Source organism: Lepidochelys olivacea, assembly GCF_965140295.1.
Source record: "Lepidochelys olivacea isolate rLepOli2 genome assembly, chromosome: 2".
NCBI lineage: Eukaryota > Metazoa > Chordata > Testudines > Cheloniidae > Lepidochelys > Lepidochelys olivacea.
Genome location: NC_140412.1, coordinates 218,840,949 through 218,864,105, shown reverse-complemented (window position 1 = coordinate 218,864,105; position 23,157 = coordinate 218,840,949). Strand labels below are relative to the sequence as shown.

Here is a 23,157-nt window from a genome sequence, read left to right as displayed (position 1 = left end):
TTCATCCTTATAACTGGACTGAGACTATCTGAGCTCCCTAAAGCAGAAGTTAAACTGTGAATGAGGTGCTCTGTTGGCCATATTCTGGATTAGCATGTACAAAATATAGATTTGCAATCCATTACTGGACTGGTGGGAATTGTAAGCAATGAACTCATCTTAGAGCAGTGGTGCCCAAACCTTTCCTGTCACAGCACCCCTTACCAGTAATGGAATCTGTCTGCACCCCTGCTCCTTTACTGCACAGTTGGCTCAGTAGAGGAGCTTGGGTTGAAGGCAGAGCTGGGGATGGGAGTGGAGTGGCGCTGTGTCTGGGGCCGGGCTGGGGGTGGAGCGGAGCTGTGTCTGGGGCCGGGCTGGGGGTGGAGCGGAGCTGTGTCTGGGGCCGGGCTGGGGGTGGAGCGGAGCTGTGTCTGGGGCCGGGCTGGGGGTGGAGCGGAGCTGTGTCTGGGGCCGGGCTGGGGGTGGAGCGGAGCTGTGTCTGGGGCCGGGCTGGGGGTGGAGCGGAGCTGTGTCTGGGGCCGGGCTGGGGGTGGAGCGGAGCTGTGTCTGGGGCCCAGGCCCCGCTGCACTCCCCCCGAACATTTCTCCACTCCGCTCCGCTCCCAGCCCAGCTCTGCCCTGATTCCATCTAGCCCTCTAGTCCTGCACGGGGGAGGGGGGGAGGGGGGGTGTGTGTGTGTGTGTGTGTGTGCCCCCCACAGTTTCGGGATCAGTGGCTTAGAGTAGTGGGTGTAAAGGTGGGAGGTAGAGAACATTTAATATCAACTCCTTTTTTCAGTTAGGAAATTTACTTAGTTGTTCAGAATGCATTCCAGTCTAGTCTTATGTCAGAGCAATGAAGGTCAGGGTGATGATGCTTGGGGTGGGAGCAGAAATGTGCCAATACTTACAACTCCATTTGTAAGGGACACTAAGGACTTCCTTTCCACCTGGAATTGGGAATTATGAGAAGGAAGTGGGGAGATGGAAGCAGTAAGTGTTAAAGCGGCTGTTTTTTAAATCAGGATCATATTTTTCCCTCTTAGAGTGTGCTGTATTGGTTGCCCATTTGGTTGCTGCCTTCTATTCATTTAAAATGTTTGGATTTTTATTTGATAGTGCCTTTTAAAATATTTTGTGTAGACACTTGATCAGATGTAAAGAATTAGCCTGTTCATAACCTCGATTCACATTCTCTATTTTCAAAAATTTTTGTAGGATATTTGAATAAAGAAAATCACATGATTAAGTAGAAATGATGAGTTAGGGAGTAAATTCTGCCATTCAGGTTTTTACTGTGCAGAGGGTACAGCTTATTAAGATTTAAAATAAGATTAAAATTGACACTGCTGTGTGGAATATTTTTACCTACTAGTGTTACAAGCAATAACTAATATTACTGTAACTAAAACCAAAGAGTTTTTCCTCCATTTTTGTCAGTTTACATTGTACATTTTGACAGTTGTTTCACTGTTCCCCTTGCATAATCAGACATTTTGGCTGGCTGGCTGTCAACATGAGTCTACCACACAGGAGTGGGGATAGAAAAATACAGGAACGTTTGGTGATAAAACTACAGAAGATGCTGGGGACCCAGGGACAGATGTAGTGCTTGAAACTACTTGTGAGTCATCTTGAAGCTTAGTCCTGCAAATGCATATATGAGTAACCACTGAGCTCAACAGAACTTCTCAGTATCCTGATTCAGGAAGAGCACTTAAGCATATGCTTAACAGCCTTCTTGAATAAGGATAATTTAAGCACATATTTCAGTTCTTTCCTGAATCAGGGCCAGAATAAGTAAAGGAGTGTAAGTGTTCAGCAGATCAGCCCTCAACTTGCAAACTGCTATGGAAAGGACTATATGTGAACAAAGAAATTAACTTATTGCTGATGTTTCCACAATTCAAATAATTTTAAAATTTTCTAGACTTCAAATGAGTAACCCTTTAAATTAACACTGTTTAGAATTTTACAAAGTTGATTCACTTTATAAAGCTGGGAAATGGAAAATATAATCTCCACAAATCACATGTGATCTCTCATTTGGTTGCCCCTAATGCTAATCTTCATTAGAAAAAACAATAATCTAAACTAAAGTTTATATATTACTGAACAATTTAAATGGAAAAAGTATGAGAATTGATGATGTATTTCCCCTTTCCGTATTTAGTGATCAGCTTGTTCTTGTAACACGTGCACGTCTCAGAATTTTTGCCCAGGGAACTTCCATAAGAAATGTTAGAAAGATTTACTATATAAGGTATATAATTCTGTATATTTTGTTTATAGAAATCTGTATGAAGACATATGACTAGTGCTTTACAACAGTCTTCTTATATAAATTAAATGGGCTGGATCCTAATTATCTAGCTTAATTTCATATGCTCTTGTTATTGAGATCATTTATTAATGAGATGTCACCCAATTTGAAAAAACAACAACCAGCTTTAAATGTCAAGTTGCTTTGCTCTCTTCAATGAAAAAGAGCAAATAAAATGATGTTCAATTTTTTTTTCTGAGCCAATTGGTCTGTCTCACTAATCTAGGTTATTGTCAGACTGTAGACAGTCTGTTCAGTAAAATAATTACATTAAAATCTGGCCTGACTTTACTGGGGAATAAATTTCCTTAAATATAATCTATTTCCATAATCTGAATAGCAGTAAAGTATATTAGTGAATTAAGGTAAATATAATAATCACTTTTCCTTTAGAATCTCACAAAATATTATTTGCCTACCATATGTGATAATTATCTGGAAGTGTAAAGGTTGGAAGGAAAAAAAGCTTTGTTTACTTAAAGTAATACCATCTGCATTCACATCTTCTAAAGCAGTGACTTTACGTGACGGGACTCAGAACTTTTGGAGACTTCTAGAGAAAATCCACATGTAGGAAGTGGCTTCCTTGTCAGTCAGTATACCTCTTAATGTTGTTCAGGGATACTGTGCTGCTGGACATACTGTCCTGCAATGAACTTTCTGTGTGCAGACCCTTGCATCCACATAAAGCTCAATGCAGGTTGAGAACTTTAATCATGAACATATTTTCCAGCCAACCACTGTTTTGACTCATTTGACTGGAAAGAAAACATCCATCCAGTATTATAGTGGAGGGAAAAGTATTGAGTAATGTCATTTTGAGAAGTGACTCATTTGTTCCATGATTTAAACAAAAGTGACTGATCTTTTACCATCAAAATTATATTGCACTAACTACACAATTGTATACAAATTGTGTGATTCCGTTGCATAAAATCCCAATGAAAAGGTTGTATAATTTTTTATAAAGTGAATTATTTTTATTTGTTCGAGTGTTGCTGTGTGTGTTGTTCGGATCATACAGGAGAAAAGGTCCTAACTTTTAGAGGTTTTCACTCTAAGTAAATCAATTAAAAAAAGGACACACACAAAGCACTAAGATTATAAGTGGTATTCATCACAGGAAGCTTTTGTGTGTATTGTTTTTAGTTTACAAATAAATACCATTTCTTAGGGTGAATTAATATTGTTCATTTCTGTTCAGAGTATGGAGGAAAGATGGTAGAGGAGAGAAGAATGGTTTTCTATTCGGGTTTACTAAGATAAACATGATTGTTATCTTGACTCTAATTGTATTTAACGGAAGCATTTCTACTCAAATTCTTTCCACTTACCCATTGTGTGATTTAATTGTGAGATGTCATAGATATTATTTCTGAATAGATGATGATGAGAGAAGGGACCACTAAAATATGCTTCAGTGTTTCATGAAGTATTATAACAAATAATTATAAAACATTCTAATCTGTATTTGTCAATTCTATGTGATAAAACAAAAAATCTGGCCTTCTCAAATTATTCAGAGTAATTGGTCATTTAATTTACACTTGACTTTTTAAAATGAGCATCTTAAAGTCCTTTAGTAATAGCTCTTCCTATTTTTTTGGACATTCTGCTTAATACTTAGATATCCAACATTTAACAGGACAACTCAGAGCAGCAATATTTTAAAACCATAGAAAGAACTTCATAAAATAAAATGTTCTTATCCACCACTGAATGTGAAGTTACGTAAATGATCCTACAATATGTTATTAATAAAAAGGTAATTATAGAATCATAGAAATGTAGGACTGGAAGGGACCTTGATAGATCATCTAGACAAGTCCCCTGTAGTGAGGCAGGGCTAAGTATTATCTAGAGACAATCTCTGACGTGTTTGTCAAACCTGTTCTTAAAAATCTCCAAGTCACGAGATTCCACGCCTCCCTTGGTAATTTGTTCCAGTGCTTAACTACTCTTATAGTTAGTGAGTTTTTCCTAATGTCTAACCTAAATCTTCCTTGCTGCAATTTAAGTCTATTACTTCTTGTCCTATTCTCAGTGGAGAAAGAGAACAATTTATCACTCTCCTATTTATAACAGTCTTTTACTTACTTGAACACTTTTATCATGTCACCCTTCAGTCTTCTTTCCTCAAGACTAAACAAACCCAATTTTTTCAATCTTTCCTCAAAGGCTATGTTTTCTAGACCTTTATTTTTGTCACTCCAGTTTGTCCACATCTTTCCCAAAGCGTGGTGCCCAGAAGTGGGCACAGTACTCCAGTTGTGGCCTTATTAGTGCAGAGTAGCATGGAAGAATTATGTCTTGTGTCTTGCTTACAACACCTCTGCTGATACATCCCAGAATTATGTTTGCTTTTTTTGCAACTGTTACATTGGTCACTCATATTTCATTTGTGATTCTCAATCAGTTCCTTCCTGTTTGTCACATTCAAATCTTGAACAGCCTCTCCCCTAGTTGCTTTCTCTAGCTTCTGTAATAAAAAGTTGTCTCCGTGCGTTCCAAAAATTTGTTGGATAATCTGTACTCTGCTGTATTATTTTCCCAACAGATATCTGGGTATTTGAAGTCCCCCATCACCACCAAGTCCTGTACTTTGGATAATTTTTGTTAGTTATTCAAAAAAAAGCCTCATCCACCTATTCTTCCTTGTTAGGTGGTCTGTCGTAGACCCAAGACATCATCCTTGTTTTTCACCCTTTTTATCCTTACCCAGAGACTTTCAGCAGGTCTGTCTGCCTGATATGTCAGCCAGTCCAGTAGCTGAGTGAGCCTGTGCTGCTTTCAAGATACCAGACTTTGGTTTGGCCTGAGCTTTTGCTACACTAGGCTGATGGAGAGGGCATATTAAGATGAAAGAGATATGCCTCTTTTGCAGTGCTTTATGGTAGCGGACTGTATTAAAAGGGGATAAAATGGTTATCTTTAAGATGTCAAGATGGGCACAAGCATTAGGAAATCTAAGTGTGCAAAAAAAAAAAGAACAAAGAAGTCGGTAAGGTAGTGTAATTTGTAAACAAATTTAAGTGTATAGAATACAATAAAAGAAAAATCATTAATATGCTGTGGCAAACTGCCATAAATAGGCTATTCACTTACCAGTTTCTGAAAACCACTTTTCTCTTCCAGTTTTAATTTTCCTCTTTCTGCCTCTGTTTTTCGACAACTGGAATTTTTTGAGAGGATTCCTTGTTTCAAAGTTCCTGGTAGTCTTCAATAAGAAGTAAAAACCTGTTTTCTGAGAATTCCCACCTCCTTTATATACAAATATTTGTTACCATCTTGATTGCTATAAATATCTAAATCTGAGAGTTTAAAGTGTTAATCCGATAAATTAATAAAGTCCCATATGGACATTGCTGAAAAGTTGACTTATACTGTTCACGCAACGAACTCCAAAATATGTCACTAGAGTTTCAAAAATGACAAATCCAAGGTATTAGAATCCTGTGGTATAGTTTCACCAAAGAAAAAGAGACTAAAAATTATCTAACAAACTTCTGGCAAACAAAAACATTTTGTAATTAACTCTTTAAATTGAATTTCTGTGATAGATATGTTGTATGTTTACTGTTGTATTAGAAACAGTAACACATGTAATGCACTAAATACACTGGTTATAAACAAATTTACACACAGATAGTACTGCTCTGTAATGGCATAGTGACAGAAGTATTGCAAAATTCACTTCTACATAAAGCCAGAATTCTCAAGAGAATGACAACCAAACAAATCCTGGGGGGCTGTAATTCTCTGTAATTATGCTTGTTTTTCTTTTTAATCATTTTTTGATTTACTGGCATTTCTTTTTGTTTGGCACTTCCCTTTTTATTACTGCCTATTTTCTAGAAAATGAAAGAATTATTTTGGAGAAATATATTGGGTATTTCTGAATGGTACATGGTTATATATGTTTTGATCAACTGCAAAGTGACAGACACTTTTATCTGTACTGAGCAAGTGTGCCACCTAGTGTCTGCATTGATGTTTTTGCCTTCACTCAAAATATTTTCATTCCTGTGTGATACCATATGTAGAATACCTATTTTCCATTTTTAAACACAATTAAATCAAAGATAATTTTTCTCTTAACTAGGGCTTTTAAGTTGGTCTCATGATTACAACTATTTCATAGTGACAATATGCAATTACAGAATTGAACACACATTAAGGAATCTCTGAAATTATGAGTGAAGAATTGCCATATTAGTGCTAGCATGTGAAGCAAAGCACGCCAGATTCAAGCTTAACGGGAAAAGGCATACCACTTATGTTCGCTACACAGTGTATTCTTGGTTGTATTTACTCTCATCTTCAGCCCTTTTTTGGAAACTGAGGTTATTCTTCTCCATGGCCTCCTTATAAAAACCCTCCAGTAAAAATGTTGCTAAAATTATTTGACCATGTAATGTAAACGATTCTTCTATATGAAAGTGAAATCTTGGACCAGCTTAAACAAATGATTAAACTCCCAGAGCAAAACCATACATCTGTAGTTTTGCAAACCAATACTGTTTGCACACAGGAATCCCAGCAACGATGTCTACAGAGTAGTACTGCCTGGATTTCCACTGCTAATCACCAGACAGAAAAGAATATATAGTTTGTGATGCCATCTCAATCGAATCAGCATACCTTCAAAGCACCAAAGAATCAAAAATTGAAAAATGCATCAAGATGCAAAACCAGAACTCAAGGCCAGAGAAAGAGCCCAGGGCTCCAACCCCACGGCTTTGCCCCTGTCCCCTTCCAGCTCAGCATGATAGGGGCAGCCACACAGCAGGGGGCAACCTTCTTCCCCCCAGCAGTGACAGCAGAGCCCCTTTACCTTTTGGGCACAAAATGTGTCATCAGACGTCCTCCCTTCCCCCTCTCGAGGGCAGGGATGGCAGCAGTAGGCCCATTATTTTAGACACCATAAATGACTGATTCTTGGTGTAGCTAGTCCTGGAACCCACAAGGGGAGAGGCAATTCTTCATGTAGTCCAAAGCGCAGAGCATAGGATCTGATCCAAGAGGTAAATATAGCTGAACTGCTTGATAATATCAACCATAATGTAATTAAATTTTACATCACCTCAGAAAGGGAAATACCAAAGAAATGCACCCCTGATGCATTTAACTTCAAAAAGGGGTACTACACAAAAATAAGGAAGCTAGTTAAATGGAAGTTAAAAGGAACAGTGTTAAAACAACTGTAAAATGCCTACAAGCTGCATGGAAACTCTTTAAAAACACTATAATACACGTTCAAACAAAATGTATATTCCAAATTAAAAAAACAAACAGTAAGAGGACCAAATAAATGCATCATGGCTAAATACCAAAGTAAAAGAGGCAGGTAGAAGCCAAAAGGCATCCTTAAAAAATTGGAAATCAAATCCTTATGAGGAAAACTCTGGCAAGTGAAGTATAAAAGTATAATTAAATAGTCCAAAGAAGACTTTAAAGTGCAACTAATGAAACAAAAACGAACAGTAAAATTGTTCTTAAGTACATCAGAAGCAGAAAACCTTCCAAACAATCAGTGGGGCCACTGAACAATCGAGGTGTTAAAGGAGCACTCAAAGAAAAGGCCACTGCGGTGAAGCTAAATTAAATCTTTGCTTCTGTCTTCACTGCAGAGGATATGAGGGCCCTTCCCATACCTGAGCCATTCTTTTTAGGTGACAGATCAGAGGAACTGTCCCAGCTTGAGATGTCAGTAGAGGAGGTTTTGTAACAAATTAATAGATTAAACAGTAATATGTCACCATACTAACTGTGGTATATAACCTATTGCTTTTTGTCAGCCTCTGTATTACCAGCTGACTGCAGATAGCTAATGTAACACCCATTTTTAAAAAAAGGCCCAAAGGCGATCCTGCCAAGTACAGGCTGGGAAGCCTAACTTCAGTATCAGGAAAATTGGTTGAAACTGTAGTAAAGAATGGAATTATCAGACACATAGATGAACCTCCTATGTTGGAAGAATCAACATGGTTTTTGTAAAGGGAACACGTCTCACCAATATATTAGAATTCTTTGAAAGTGTCAAGAAGCATGTGGACAAGGGTGATCCAGTGGATACAGTGTACATGGACTTTAAGAAAGTGTTCGATGACTCTCACCAAAGGCTCTTATGCAGAGTAAGCAATCATGGGATAAGAGGGAAGGTCCTCTCATTGAACAGTAACTGGTTAAAAGACAGAAAACAAAGGGTAGGAATAAATGGTCAACATTTACAGTAGAGAGAGGTAAATAGTGGGGTCCTCCCAATAATTTGTACTGGGACCAGTGCTGTTCAACATATTAATAAATGATCTGGAAAAGGAGTAAAGAGTGAGGTGGCAAAGTTTGCAGACGATACAAAATTACTTGATAGTTAAGTCTAAAGCTGACTGTGAAGAGTTACAAAGTGATTTCACAAAACTGGGTGACTGGGCAACAAAATGGCAATGAAAGTCAATATTGATGAATTTAAAATAAAGCACATTAGAAAAAATAATCACAATTTATACATATACAATGATGTGATGTAAATTAGTGGTTACCTCTCAAGAAAGAGATCTTGGAGTCATCTTGGTTAGTTCTCTGAAAACATTTGCTCAATATGCAGTGGTAGTCAAAAAAGCAAAATGTTGGGAACCATTAGGAAAGGGATAGATAACATGACAGAAAATATTATAAGGTCACTGTATAAATCCATGGTATGCCCATCCCTTGAATACTGCATGAACTTCTGATCTCCCCATCTCAAAAAAAAAAAAAAGGTGAAAATTTGTAATGGTACAGAGAAGAGCAAGAAAAATTATTAGGAGTACGGAACAACTTTCATCTGAGGAGAGATTAAAAAGACTGGGACTGTTTAACTTAGAAAAGAGATGTCTAAGATGGGAGGAGATATGATAGAAGTATATAAAATCATGAATGATGTGGAGAAAGTAAATAGGTAAGTGTTATTTAGCCCCTTCACATGACACAATAACCAGGCGTTGTGGATGAATTTAATAGGCAGCAGGTTTAAAACAAACAAAAGGAAGTACTTTTTCACCCAATGCTCAGTCAGCCTGTGGAACTCATTGCCAGGGGATGTTGTGAAGGCCAAATGTATAATTGGGTTAAAAAAAAAAAGTCCATGAATGGCTATTAGGCAGGATGGTTAGGGGCACAGCCCCAGGCTCTGGGTGTCCCTAAGCCTCTAATTGCCAGAATCTGGAAGTGGACAACAGGGAATAACTCACTCGATAATTGTCCTGTTCTGTTCATTCCCTCTGAAGCATCTGGTACCTGCCATTGTTGGAAGACAAGATACTGGGCTAGATGGACCATTAGTCTGACCCAGAATGCCCATTCTTATGTTCATTGTACTTATACCCCTGCAGTTGATGTGTTCCTGCTTGAGTGCTTGGGTTGGGGCCCTGGTACTCTCTTTCTCCTGCCACACACACAGTCCTCTGCTGGGGTGATATTATCAGGATTTTCCACCGTTCTCCCAACACACACTCCGGCTAGCAGTAGATCTTGGAATTAATAGCACACTGAGGTGTATGGTAGTTCCCCATATCTCAAAGGTATTGTTTCAGGCTGTTTGCAGACTTGGGTAGATGCCTTCTGACTGGTTACGCTTGTGTCCTGCTTTAAAGCATTTTTTTTGCAAACACAAAGGCTAGAAATCCCCCCCCCGCCCCGCCAATGAAATTGAAATTCTGCCCTTATCACCTGACTCCAGCTGGGATCTCAAGCATGAGCCTTTAGTGCAGAGGTGGGCAAACTATGGCCCACGGGCCACATCTGGCCCACGGGACTGTCCTGCCCTGCCCTTGAGCTCCCGCCTGGGGAGGCTAGCCCCTGGCTCCGCCCCTGTTGTCCCCCCTCCCCCACAGTCACGGCACAGCTGCCAATCCTGCCGCTCTGAGCGGCATGGTAAGGGGGCAGGGAGCGGGAGGGGGGTGGGGTGGGGTTGGATAAGGGTCTGGGGATCCCTGGGGCAGTCAGGGGACAGGGAGCAGTTGTATGGGGCGGAGGTTCTTGGGGGGGGGGCGGTCAGGGGACGGGGAGCAGGCGCGGTTGGATAGGCGTGGGAGTCCCGGGGGGCCTGTCAGGGGGCGGGGGTGTGGATAGGGGGCGGGGCAGTCAGGGGACAGGGAGGAGTGGGGTGGTTAGGGGTGGGGGGTCCCAGGAGGGGACAGTCAGGAGACAAGGAGCCGGGGGGGTTGGATGGGTCAGGGGTTTGAGGGGGGCAGTCAGGGGGCAGGAAGTAGGAGGGGGAGGATAGGGAGCGAGGGCTAGGCTGTTTGGGGAGGCACAGCCTTCCCTACCCGGCACTCCATACAGTTTCGCAACCCCGATGTGGCCCTCAGGCCAAAAAGTTTGTCCACCCTTGCTTTAGTGCCTTAATCTGACCCTGCCAAATATTAATATTGAAATCACTGGGAAGAACAAATCAGAAACATTAAGAAGTTGCATGGAACTGTCACACTAGTAAACTGCTATACTCCAGTGAAATGTATAAAACTCTGTATATATGCTCTAAACTATTGCCAAATATAGGCTGTGGTTGGCATTGTGTTCTCCATGGCTGAGGTTATGGGGCAAGTGATGCTGCTTTTCCACAATTTCAGCCTGTGCACGTCGGCGGAAGCACTATGTGTAGAAGCCCAGTCTGTTGTTTCGACCTTCAGGAGGAGGCCACGCAGAATCCTTCTTTTTGTAGTCTTGGTGGGAAGATCTCTGTGGGTTAGTATGTTGTTCAGAGGTGTGTTGGAAATATTCCTTGAGTTGGAGACGTCGAAAATAAGATTCTAGGTCACCACAGAACTGTATCATGTTCATGGGGGTGGTGGGGCAGAAGGAGAGGCCTCGAGATAGGACAGATTCTTCAGCTGGGCTAAGAGTATAGTTGGATAGATTAACAATATTGCTGGGTTGGTTAAGGGAACCACTGTTGTGGCCCCTTGTGGCATGTAATAGTTTAGTGTCCTTTTTCTTTTGTAGAGAAGCAAAGTGTGTGTTGTAAATGGCTTGTCTAGTTTTTGTAAAGTCCAGCCACGAGGGAGTTTGTGTGGAAGGTTTTTTTTTATGAAAGTATCCAGTTTTGAGAGCTCATTCTTAATCTTTCCCTGTTTGCTGTAGAGGATGTTGATCAGGTGGTTCCGCAGTTTCTTTGAGAGTGTGTGGCACAAGCTGTCAGCATAGTCTCTGTGGTATGTAGATTGTAATGGATTTTTTACCTTCAGTCCCAGCAACCACACACCACACAACAGAACCACTAACCCAGGAACCTATCCTTGCAACAAAGCCCGTTGCCAACTGTGTCCACATATCTATTCAGGGGACACCATCATCGGGCCTAATCACATCAGCCACACTATCAGAGGCTCATTCACCTGCACATCTACCAATGTGATATATGCCATCATGTGCCAGCAATGCCCCTCTGCCATGTACGTTGGTCAAACTGGACAGTCTCTACGTAAAAGAATAAATGGATACAAATCAGACGTCAAGAATTAGAACATTCAAAAACCAGTTGGAGAACACTTCAATCTCTTTGGTCATTCGATTACAGACCTAAAAGTTGCAATTCTTCAACAAAAAAAACTTCAAATCCAGACTCCAATGAGAGACTGCTGAATTGGAATTAATTTGCAAACTGGATACAACTAAGTTAGGCTTGAATCGAGACTGGGAGTGGAAGGGTCATTACACAAAGTAAAACTATTTCCCCTTGTTTATCCCCCCCACCCCCTCCCACACACTGTTCCGCAGACGTTCTTGTCAGTGCTGAAAATGGCCCACCTTGATTATCACTACAAAAGGTTCCATCCCCAGCTGGTAATAGCTCACCTTAAGTGATCACTCTCCTTACAGTGTGTATGGTAACACCCATTGTTTCATGTTCTCTATGTATATAAATCTCCCCACTGTATTTTCACTGAATGCATCCGATGAAGTGAGCTATAGCTCACGAAAGCTTATGCTCAAATAAATTGGTTAGTCTCTAAGGTGCCACAAGTACTCCTTTTCTTTTTGCGAATACAGACTAACACGGTTGCTACTCTGAAACTGTCAATATTTGATATGGAAATTAGGATGCTCAAAGAACAGTTTAAACCCAAAGAAAGATTGAGCAACCAGTTCAGCAAAAGAGAGATTGAGACAGAAAGACATTTTCTACTTCAGTCTTTGAAATATTGAAGAAAAGGAAGAGAGAGAGAAAGTAATGCCTCTACTGCCATGTAGCATTCTGTTGGTTGATCAGGAAGAACCAGTGGACACGGGATTAAACCCTAAACATAGTATTTAGCCCTATCATGGATGGATAATACCTGCCCATGACAGGCACATGTACCTGACGTTTGTTTTTTTATAATTTTCGTTGGCAACACTTGTGTACAGCTTGTCATGCCAATACAGTCTCACTGAATTGAACTGAACAGAAATTGATATTTTTGTAACTACTTATCGTCCATTAATACCCCAAGTTAACTCTGGTGTATTCTGAAGTCTGCTCATTTGGTTGGGATCCTATCTTAGTAACTGCTTTCTCTTGTTTGGGAGGGAATAGTGAAGCTTCATATCTTTTCCTTGTCCCCATTTAGGGGATAATCCTTTGTCCTAGGTTGTCGTCATCTTCTCATCTTTTTGGGATGTCTTTTCATTTGTTCAATTATAGATTCTCTTTTGTGAGGATATTCCAAACAGTACAGTGAGTATATTCTCTGATCTCATTTGCTCCCATCTCTCTGTCTTGATTCTGTCAGCTACTGGCTACTCCAAAGCCACTTACTCCTGAATGTTTCAGAGACTGAAGCCTCTTCTTTTGGGTAAAATTCATCTTTGTCTTTGACTTTCACTCTCCTTAACTATTGCCACTAAGACAAGATATACTGATACCCACCTTGAGTTGAAACTCTTTTCCTCTATCACATCTCTGCTGAAATCCTTATCCTGTAGTTATTCACTTCTTATTTCAAATATTGTCATTTTATCTGTGTCCGTCTTCCTAACTCCTTAATTTTTTAAATAGTATGACAAATATTTTCTCATACCAGGAAGTGGAGCCATTTTACTCCCCTACCTCATCACCTTCTTTAGCATCCTCTCCTTTTCTAAAACCAATTCATAAATGCCCTCCTGGGATTCAGAACTCTCCCTGGATGTGATACATCCTATATGACTGACTTCATTCATTTCCTTCCCTGCCTACTTGTTCCACTACTACAGTCTAGGACTTCCCTCTATTCATCCGCTGTCTAATGTTTTGATAGGATAGAGAAAAATTACTTGCACACCCCATTTTAACTGGATCCCTGCCTCTCCTGTCTTTTCTTTAAGAAATCTCCCTTGAAATAATTTCTTAAACATGTTTGTGTATTAATTTGTTTTACTGTTTCTTTTACAAGTTTCAGCTAAGATTGCTATAAATGAAAGAGATTAGCGAGAAAGTTTCTCTATTTTCAGTTTCTTTACTTTGCAAATTTGACAGCACTTTTTGTAAAGTCTATTCACTGATTCTCCTGTGTAACTAGTAATTTTCCTGTTTTGTGTGAATTTTTCATAATGGGGAGAGAACATTTTTTAAAATTAAGGATACATGATTACAAAACAACAAAAAGTGGCAGAGCGACTCAGAGGTAGGTATGTTAGCTGGAACTATCTTGTTTTTGGTAGCTGATTTGATACCAAGTTGAGTGTCCCCTTTAAATCTCTTTAGATTATGTTTCCCCAGAGAGTTAGTGTTTTGGGACTTAGTGTGCATTAAGGTCACTCTATAACAAATAAAATGTACTCAAGCATTTTTTAAATTCCATACAGTTGGAACACCTTTTTCTATTTACTTTTTAGGGGCTTTGCTTTTTGTAAGATGATGTCACTTTACTGAACAATTCAGCTCTTCTATTTATTAAACACCATATTTTTGAAGTTTAAAACTTGTATGTACTAATTTGCTCTTGTCAGAAACTTGGCATGTAACATGCTTAGCAAGACATTTGGATATGAAAATTACAAATCATACTTGTGAAGGAATAACATTTCATAGATTTTTATTTAGGAGTATAATTATTTAATATATTATTTACTTGTAGTAGTGCCCAGCATGTGCTAGGTGCTTTCCAAACACGTAAAGATGGTCTGTGCTCCTAGGAGCACACATTCTAAGAACAAACCAAGTAGGCAGAGTTGAGGGAAAGAAGAAGAATAAGCTATTTATATACGTCACCTTGATTCACTATAAGCAGCACAGCAAAAGGAGGTCCTTAAGAGGGACTTTAATGCATAGAGGATAGAGGCCTTGCACGTGAGTTCAGGGAGTTCATACCATACATAGCGGGACTGCATAAAAGAAGGCATGAAGGTTGATTGCATGAGAAACTGGCAATGGGTAGAAGAGATTGATTAACCAGAAAGTTTGGGGCCAGCACAAAGTTTGACAAGGATAAGTAGGAAGGGGTAGAATTATGTAGAGTTTTGAAAAATGGTGACAGAAAACTTAAATTTGCAACAATATTAGATGGGAATCCAAAGGAGGGATCAAGAAAAGTCAAGATCACACCAGCAGGCAAGAAAGATGATTTTAGCAGTAGCATCTTATATGGACTGAAGGATTGGGGAGGAAATATGTATGTATTTATGAGGCCAGAAAGGAGTATGTTGCTGTAAATAAGGAAGGATAAAATGAGGGCCTGAGCAAGAGATTTGGCTATTGGGAATAGAGAGAAAAGGACGGATCTTAGAAATGCTGAAGAAGCAGCAGGAGCAGAATTGGGAATGGCCTGGATTTTTAGTTTACTGTATTATATTAACTCATGATTTTTCTTGAGATATATATTTCAAACATATGGAAGCTTCTGTTAACATCAGAGACTTTCCTTTAAAGAAACCAGATAATTAGATTGAATGTTGGCAGTGCATCCTTAATTCATTCCATTTTGCCAAGTTATCATATAAAGCAGTGATACTCAGATCTCAGTGGTTCAGGAGCCAAATTAGCAACCAACATTACCCAAAAGAGCTACAGTAGTATGAATTTATTGTTTCATTTACTATAATACTATATATTCATATTTAAACAGTACAACAGGGGAAATATTTAGTTTATATATATTATTCTCATAGCAAATAAATTAATAACTTAGTGCAAGCTGATAACTTAATTGGCTAATAACATAATAAAAGCATCCTGACTGGTTAATAATTAATTCACACAGTGTTTCAATATCATGTACTGCAAAGAGCAGCAAGAGACACATTAGAGAGCCACTTGCAGTTCACGCTCCTCAGTCTGAGTATCACTGTCATAGAGCATAAGGTACAAAAAATCACCTACTTTGTTACTGAAGTAGACCTATGATGTTACTACTACTACTGCTACAAGAATAGAGAAGGCTTCAGTGTTTGTCTTCTCAAGACATTGTTTTGTTTCCACAGCAATAGACAGTTCCATCTAAATCCAAGCAGTTTTTTATTACTGAAAAGTTATCTGAACATTGCCAGTTTCAGTGTCCCTTTAATTACAGGTTTCAGAGTAGCAGCCGTGTTAGTCTGTATTCGCAAAAAGAAAAGGAGGACTTGTGGGACCTTAGAGACTAACCAATTTATTAGAGCATAAGCTTTCGTGAGCTACAGCTCACTTCCTCAGATGCATATCGTGGAAACTGCAGCAGGCTTTATATATACACAGAGAATATGAAACAATACCTATTCCCACCCCACTGTCCTGCTGGTAATAGCTTATCTAAAGTGATTTCCAGCACAAATCCAGGTTTTCTCACCCTCCACCCCCCCACACAAATTCACTCTCCTGCTGGTGATAGCCCATTTACATTCAGTTTTTGGTGGGAAAAGAGGTTCTTTCAGATGAGACCTTAAAAATCAAGGATCTGTCTGTTCTGCATGGACATTTAAAGCTCACTTTCATTTTCTATCATAGATGAGTTTTGCCCTGTTATAACTAGTGAAATTCCTCTTTGCAACCCTGTTGTCAAATGTGCTGTGCTTGTTGATAGCCTGGCTCCATCCTCAATCCTGAACATGGCTTCTTTTAGGTCCTGAAATGACTCCTGTGTAATGAAGATCTGTCTAAAGGTTTGAAAAGCATTTTGTGAATTTTTGTGATGAGAGGCATTGTATCAATGTAAGATGCTGTTATTTACTCTCCGTCTTCTTCTGGGTTTTTTTTTTGTTTGTTTGTTTTTTTGTTATTAGGGCAAACTTTTTCTCTTTTAATGTAGATTTTTGTTTGAATTTGTGTCCTTGGCTGTACTGTGTGTGTGCAAGCCATGATTGTATATATGTCCATAATGTATAATTGTCCTCAGAAGAGATATTGTCCCTTATGTTAATTTAACATGCTGATGATATTCAAACTGACATGCAGTCTCTCTTTTTGCTTATTTAAAACTCATCAGCACGATTTTTTTTCCACTATTTGGATATTAGCCCTTGGGACAGTGTTTCAACACCTGGCACTTCTTAATAGAATATCTTTTTAATTGAAATAAAAATCATGCGTTATTTTTTAATTAAAACCTGCATCATAAAATGTTTATCCACTGCCCTTTTAGTTCATCCCACATTGCCTTTGGGAATATCTGCTAATAAAATAGGGCAATTTAAACACTTACATTTTTTCTTAATTAAAAAAATGTAGTGTCTGGTCCTCTGACACCTCACCTAAATGGAGATTGTGTCCCTATTTCAAAAGAGTGGGTCTTTTGTTTTGTTTTTAAGAATTCTATTTGAAGAAAAAATAGTATGATATAGAAAGTAATATTTTACTTGTGAAACCAGTATGAGTGAAGTCATAGGTACGTCTTGCTACAATCATACTACCCTGTGCTAAGATTCTGTGACATTTTCCAAGCCAATCAAGGTTGGGCAAGGTCAGTGCTTGATTGGGACAAAAAGTATCTCTGTGTAGATGGTGATTGTTGGCAATTAACATTGAGTGATGGATTTTGTAGGTTTTCAAGTAGAGTTCTTATCAGTGGAAATTCATTTGAAACAAATGTGAATCTGATTTAAAATTTCAGTGTTCTAAAGATGTATGCACTGTTAGAAGTTTAATATTTCAGACATAAATGCGCAAAAGGCTTATTTAGTGTTGGTTTGCCAAGGTCAGTTATCCAGAAAGACAAAGTGTTTTTGAAGATTGTGAAATCTAATGGGAAAACAATAATAACGTAATAGCTCCCTTAACACAGCTTTCTTAGTTGCCCTATGCATTACATAGCACATATGTAGGTGTTTAATGATAAAAAGCAATTTATTTAGTTACCATTATTATCAAGGAAATAATATATTAATATTGACCTACCTCAGTCACATTTCTGGTTAAGTTAATGTTATTCTAAAAGTTATTATCAATTTGAAATCTAGTCAATTTTAAAAAGTTAAATGTAGTTTCTGTGCTACCCTCACCCTTGAGTTCTCTGCCGTTTTTTATGGTTGCCACATTTTTCCTATTTTGTGTACATGTTTTTTCTCTCATGCCTTTTGAAAGACCCACACAAACTGGGGAAACTAAGACCCCAACCTTGCAACACTGTCACACAAAAATAACTTTACACAGCTGAGTAGTCTTGCATGAGATTTGGGACTATGCACCAGGCTAAAATTACCAGAGTGCATAAGTGTCTGCAGGATCAGGACCTAACTGGAGATGGAAAGCAATGAAACTGGCTGTCCGATGTGAAAAATAAATAAACTGTACAAATAGTTTTTTTCCTCTGATCTTTTCATTTATGATAACATTAGATTTTGTTTGTAACAATTGTAGGTGACAAACACTATCCCCGATAATGTCACGGCTAACCTGGTGGCTGAACTTTGTGACTTTGTCCTTACCCATAACTATTTCACATTTGGGGACAATGTATACCTTCAGATCAGCGGCACTGCTATGGGTACCCGCATGGCCCCACAGTATGCCAACATTTTTATGGCTGATTTAGAACAACGCTTCCTCAGCTCTCGTCCCCTAAAGCCCCTACTCTACTTGCGCTATATTGATGACATCTTCATCATCTGGACCCATGGAAAAGAAGCCCTTGAGGAATTCCACCATGATTTCAACAATTTCCATCCCAACACCAACCTCAGCCTGGTCCAGTCCACACAAGAGATCCACTTCCTGGACACTACAGTGCTAATAAACAATGGTCACATAAACACCACCCTATACCGGAAACCTACTGACCGCTATTCCTACCTGCATGCCTCCAGCTTTCACCCTGACCACACCACACGATCCATCGTCTACAGCCAAGCTCTGCGATACAACCGCATTTGCTCCAACCCCTCAGACAGAGACAAATACCTACAAGATCTCTGTCAAGCTTTCTTACAGCTAAAATACCCACCTGCAGAAGTAAAGAAACAGATTGATAGAGCCAGAAGAGTTCCCAGAAGTTACCTACTACAGGACAGGCCTAACAAAGAAAATAACAGAACGCCACTAGCCGTCACCTTCAGCCCCCAACTAAAACCCCTCCAACGCATTATTAAGGATCTACAACCTATCCTAAAGGATGACCCAACACTCTCACAAATCTTGGGAGACAGGCCAGTCCTTGCCTACAGACAGCCCCGCAACCTGAAGCAAATACTCACCAACAACCACATACCACACAACAGAATCACTAACCCAGGAACTTATCCTTGCAACAAAGCCCGTTGCCAATTGTGCCCACATATCTATTCAGGGGACACCATCACAGGGCCTAATAACATCAGCCACACTATCAGAGGCTCGTTCACCTACACATCCACCAATGTGATATATGCCATCATGTGCCAGCAATGCCCCTCTGCCATGTACATTGGTCAAACTGGACAGTCTCTACGTAAAAGAATAAATGGACACAAATCAGATGTCAAGAATTATAACATTCATAAACCAGTCGGAGAACACTTCAATCTCTCTGGTCACGCAATCACAGACATGAAGGTCGCTATCTTAAAACAAAAAAACTTCAAATCCAGACTCCAGCGAGAAACTGCTGAATTGGAATTCATTTGCAAATTGGATACTATTAATTTAGGCTTAAATAGAGACTGGGAGTGGCTAAGTCATTATGCAAGGTAGCCTATTTCCTCTTGTTTTTTCCTACCCTCCCCCCCCCCCAGATGTTCTGGTTTAACTTGGATTTAAACTTGGAGAGTGGTCAGTTTGGATGAGCTATTACCAGCAGGAGAGTGAGTTTGTGTGTGTATGGGGGTGGGGGGGATGTGAGAAAACCTGGATTTGTGCTGGAAATGGCCCACCTTAATTATCATGCACATTGTAGGGAGAATGGTCACTTTGGATGAGCTATTACCAGCAGGATAGTGAGTTTGTGGTTTTTGGGAGGGGGGTGAGGGGGTGAGAGAACCTGGATTTGTGCAGGAAATGGCCCAACTTGATTATCATGCACATTGTGTAAAGAATTGTCACTTTGGATGGGCTATCACCAGCAGGAGAGTGAATTTGTGTGGGGGGGTGGAGGGTGAGAAAACCTGGATTTGTGCTGGAAATGGCCCAACCTGATGATCACTTTAGATAAGCTATTACCAGCAGGACAGTGGGGTGGGAGGAGGTATTGTTTCATATTCTCTGTGTATATATAAAGTCTGCTACAGTTTCCACGGTATGCATCCGATGAAGTGAGCTGTAGCTCACGAAAGCTCATGCTCAAATAAATTGGTTAGTCTCTAAGGTGCCACAAGTACTCCTTTTCTTCTGACAGAAGAGATTTTTAAGTGGCCCATATACTTTTAAATATTTGTTATTTCAAGGCTTGATCCTTTAAACACCTTAACAGTATGCTAGTAAAGTTAGGGTTAGGTGCTTAGTTTTGTAAACTTTGGGGCAGGGATTGTTTTCCGATTGTATATATTTTTGTAAATTTTGGAAACTACTATTGATAAGAAATAATTCCAAATGGCAAGAACACCTCTTACAAAGAAATGTTAACCTGGGTATTTAACTGTATTTTATTTAACTGTTGAATGTTATTTTTAAATATTATATAAAAATGTTTTTGGATTTGTTCTAGTTAGGTTCATAATGTGTTAGAAATATATGAACATTGATTATTAAATCTTTTATTTCAGTTTTATTTTGGTTCATTACATTTGACTTTTTTATACATTCTGTGTTTCGATTATAAGAATTTTATGACAGGAATCTTTGTTGTTCTTGTCTGTGAAGTGCCTAGTACTCTTTCTGATAGATTTTTTTTGTATGAAAATATATACATATTAAAAGATAATTATGTAGGTTGCTAGGTCAAGTGCACAAAATTAGGAAATGCAAGATTTAAGGTTTCCCGTGCAACCTTAATTCTGCCCCATGTGTGTCTATCTTGTATGTTCAATGAAACAAAGGTTCTCTGGGGGAAAAATGGTATGTGATCATGTAATTAAAGACTTTTGTAAAGCATATGCCTAAGACAGCAGAATTAAGGCTGCATTTCCGAACTTTCCAATATTTGATTTCAGAAATTAAATAACTTTTTAACATAATTCTTTGTATGTTATTTCCCACTATTTTTTGAAAGATTAAAACAAACTATTACGTAGAACTGTCACAGCCCTCCCCAACTGTGCATCACAAGGAGGGACTGAATCTTAAACTTTCAGTATTTCAGCATAGACCTCTGCCACTTGAGCAATAGGACTAACTACATTAGCTAGCTGGCATCAGCAGAAGGCTGTTATATACAGAGGGGTATAAAAGGGTGGGCCATGTCCTGGGTCATGGGGCGCCCAGGTAACAGTTCCTCCTATAATAGCTAAGACTGCAGTCCTATTATTGGTTCTGCTTGGTCACAACCCTGTTTCCTGTTAGAGCCTCCTTGAAATTAATTAATACTCCATGCAGAGATCTGACTATTCAGAGGAGTTTGCAGGATCAGGGCCTAAAGTAGGAAAAGGAAATTGTTAGAGTACTGGAATTGAAATTATTAATGAATTAATTTACAAGCTGTGAATTTTGGGATTTCATAGGAATTCTAAGCAAGGATAATAATTCATTAGTTTTTTCTGTGCTCAACTTTCTCTATGTTCTCTATGTTGACAGATTTTACTGACTTTGCATTAGCTTTTTATTCTGGGAGTATGTGTACATGTATTGGGATCAGAAATTGTTTTTAAGATGGTTTACATATTACTCAAATGTTAAATATTATCTTCATTTTTCAAACAACTGCAGCAGTAATGAAGGGCTCTGTTTATGGAGCTTTTCTTCTTTAGGGAATTGAAATTGAATCTGTCCTGTGATCTGGTTATCCCCTGCTAATGAGCTCCAAAGGGAGAGAAATCTACTCTTTTTCTGTAAGTGAAGGTTACCTCAGCTATATGAACTTGTTGCCATATTGATCTGCACAGTTGGGTTTGATTGCTAATGAGAGATGTGACTTGTAACTAACCCTTTTACTCACTGCTTGTTATTTTGCTAATTCTTCTAGCAGGTTGTCTACATATATTTTTTAAAAAAATAAATAATAAGTAAAATATGAAATGGCATGCAAAGGGTAAAGTCAAAGTGAAACATTTTACTTTGAAAAATGATATAATTCTATGATTTTAACATATAAGAACAAGTTGCAAAATACAATGCAACAAAGTAAAAATAAACTACATTGATATCAATTTCCAGATGGCCCTCTAGAAGTAGAAAATGCAAATTGATAGCAGAAATATGTGTTTACCATATTGCCTACATTTGTGTTTTTAAGTGTCATCATGTGTGTAAAGACTTTCCTACACATGATATGATAGGATCTCACCACCATTTTCTGCAAAGAGAAATCATGTTTCACTCATGTATTAGAATTCTTTGAATATGTCAATTAAGTAATGGATAAAGATGAACTAATTGAAGTTCTTTTAAGCTTTCAAAAAGCGTTTTATCAAGTTCCTCAGAAGAGGCTACTAAAGAAATGAAATAGTAATAGCATGAGAGGTAAATATTGTCGTGGTTTGAAAACTGGCTAAGAGATAGGAAACAGAATAGGAATGAATGATCAATTTTCCTTGTGGCAAAATGTTAACAGTGGCGTGTTTCCATATTTCCTCCAAGTTTCGTACTGGGTTCAGTGTAGTTTAATCTGTTTATAAATAATCTTCAAGGGAGGGTAGACAGCAAGTTAGCAACATGTGTAGATGATACAGTTATTTCGGTTAGTAGAGTCCAGGGAAGACTATGAGGAACTTAACTAAATTAGGTGAATGTGCAACATAGTGGCTAATGAAGTTCAACATTAATAAATGTAAAATAATGCATATATGAGGGAGAAATATTAACTACTCATACGCCTGGCAAGTTTCTAAATTAACTGAAGAACTCTGAAAAGGGACCTTGGCATTACTGTGGACAATTTACTGTTCAGTGTACAGCTGCAGTCAAAAAAAAATAAATGACTAAGAGGAATAAGGAATAAGATGGAAAATAGTACAGAAAATATTAAAATTATAGAGTAATAGAAATGTAGTGCAGGATGCTCAAGACATCATCAAGTCCAGCCCCCTACACTGAGGCAGAGCCAAGTACACCTAGACCAGAGGTTCTCAAACTTTTTTTTTATTGATGGAGCCTTTTTCAAATGCAGTGTTAATCATGGATCCCCAACTGAGAAACTGATTGACAAAAGTATGTGTGTACATCATAGAACATGTACTGTTAGTAATGCTTTAATAAAAAGAGTATAAGAGTGTGACGGGATGGATCACAGAAACCCCCTGGGGGTTGCCAACTGATGTGCCAAGACTACTTCTGCCCCTGCTTTCCTTCCCTGTCAGCTTAGGACTTCAGTGCCCTGCCTGGTTTGAGCCAGACCCACTAGCCTGCTGCAAACCCAGACCCAGGTCTGAACCACGTC

General features: G+C 38.9%; 2 protein-coding genes across 4 annotated transcripts in view; both read left to right on the top strand.

Annotated features, from left to right (window-relative positions):
* The window catches only part of PHF14 (PHD finger protein 14), a 299,910-nt gene that overhangs the window by 125,811 nt on the left and 150,942 nt on the right, over positions 1 to 23,157 (top strand). The window lies entirely within an intron of this gene.
* Positions 814 to 21,377, top strand: LOC311515653 (uncharacterized protein; the record flags this gene model as incomplete). The annotated part of the gene is made up of 3 exons (XM_084618886.1): positions 814 to 975; positions 18,075 to 19,070; positions 21,357 to 21,377. The coding sequence occupies exons 1-3, from the start codon at positions 967 to 969 to the stop codon at positions 21,375 to 21,377; spliced, it is 1,026 nt and encodes a 341-aa protein (XP_084475012.1). The 5' UTR covers positions 814 to 966.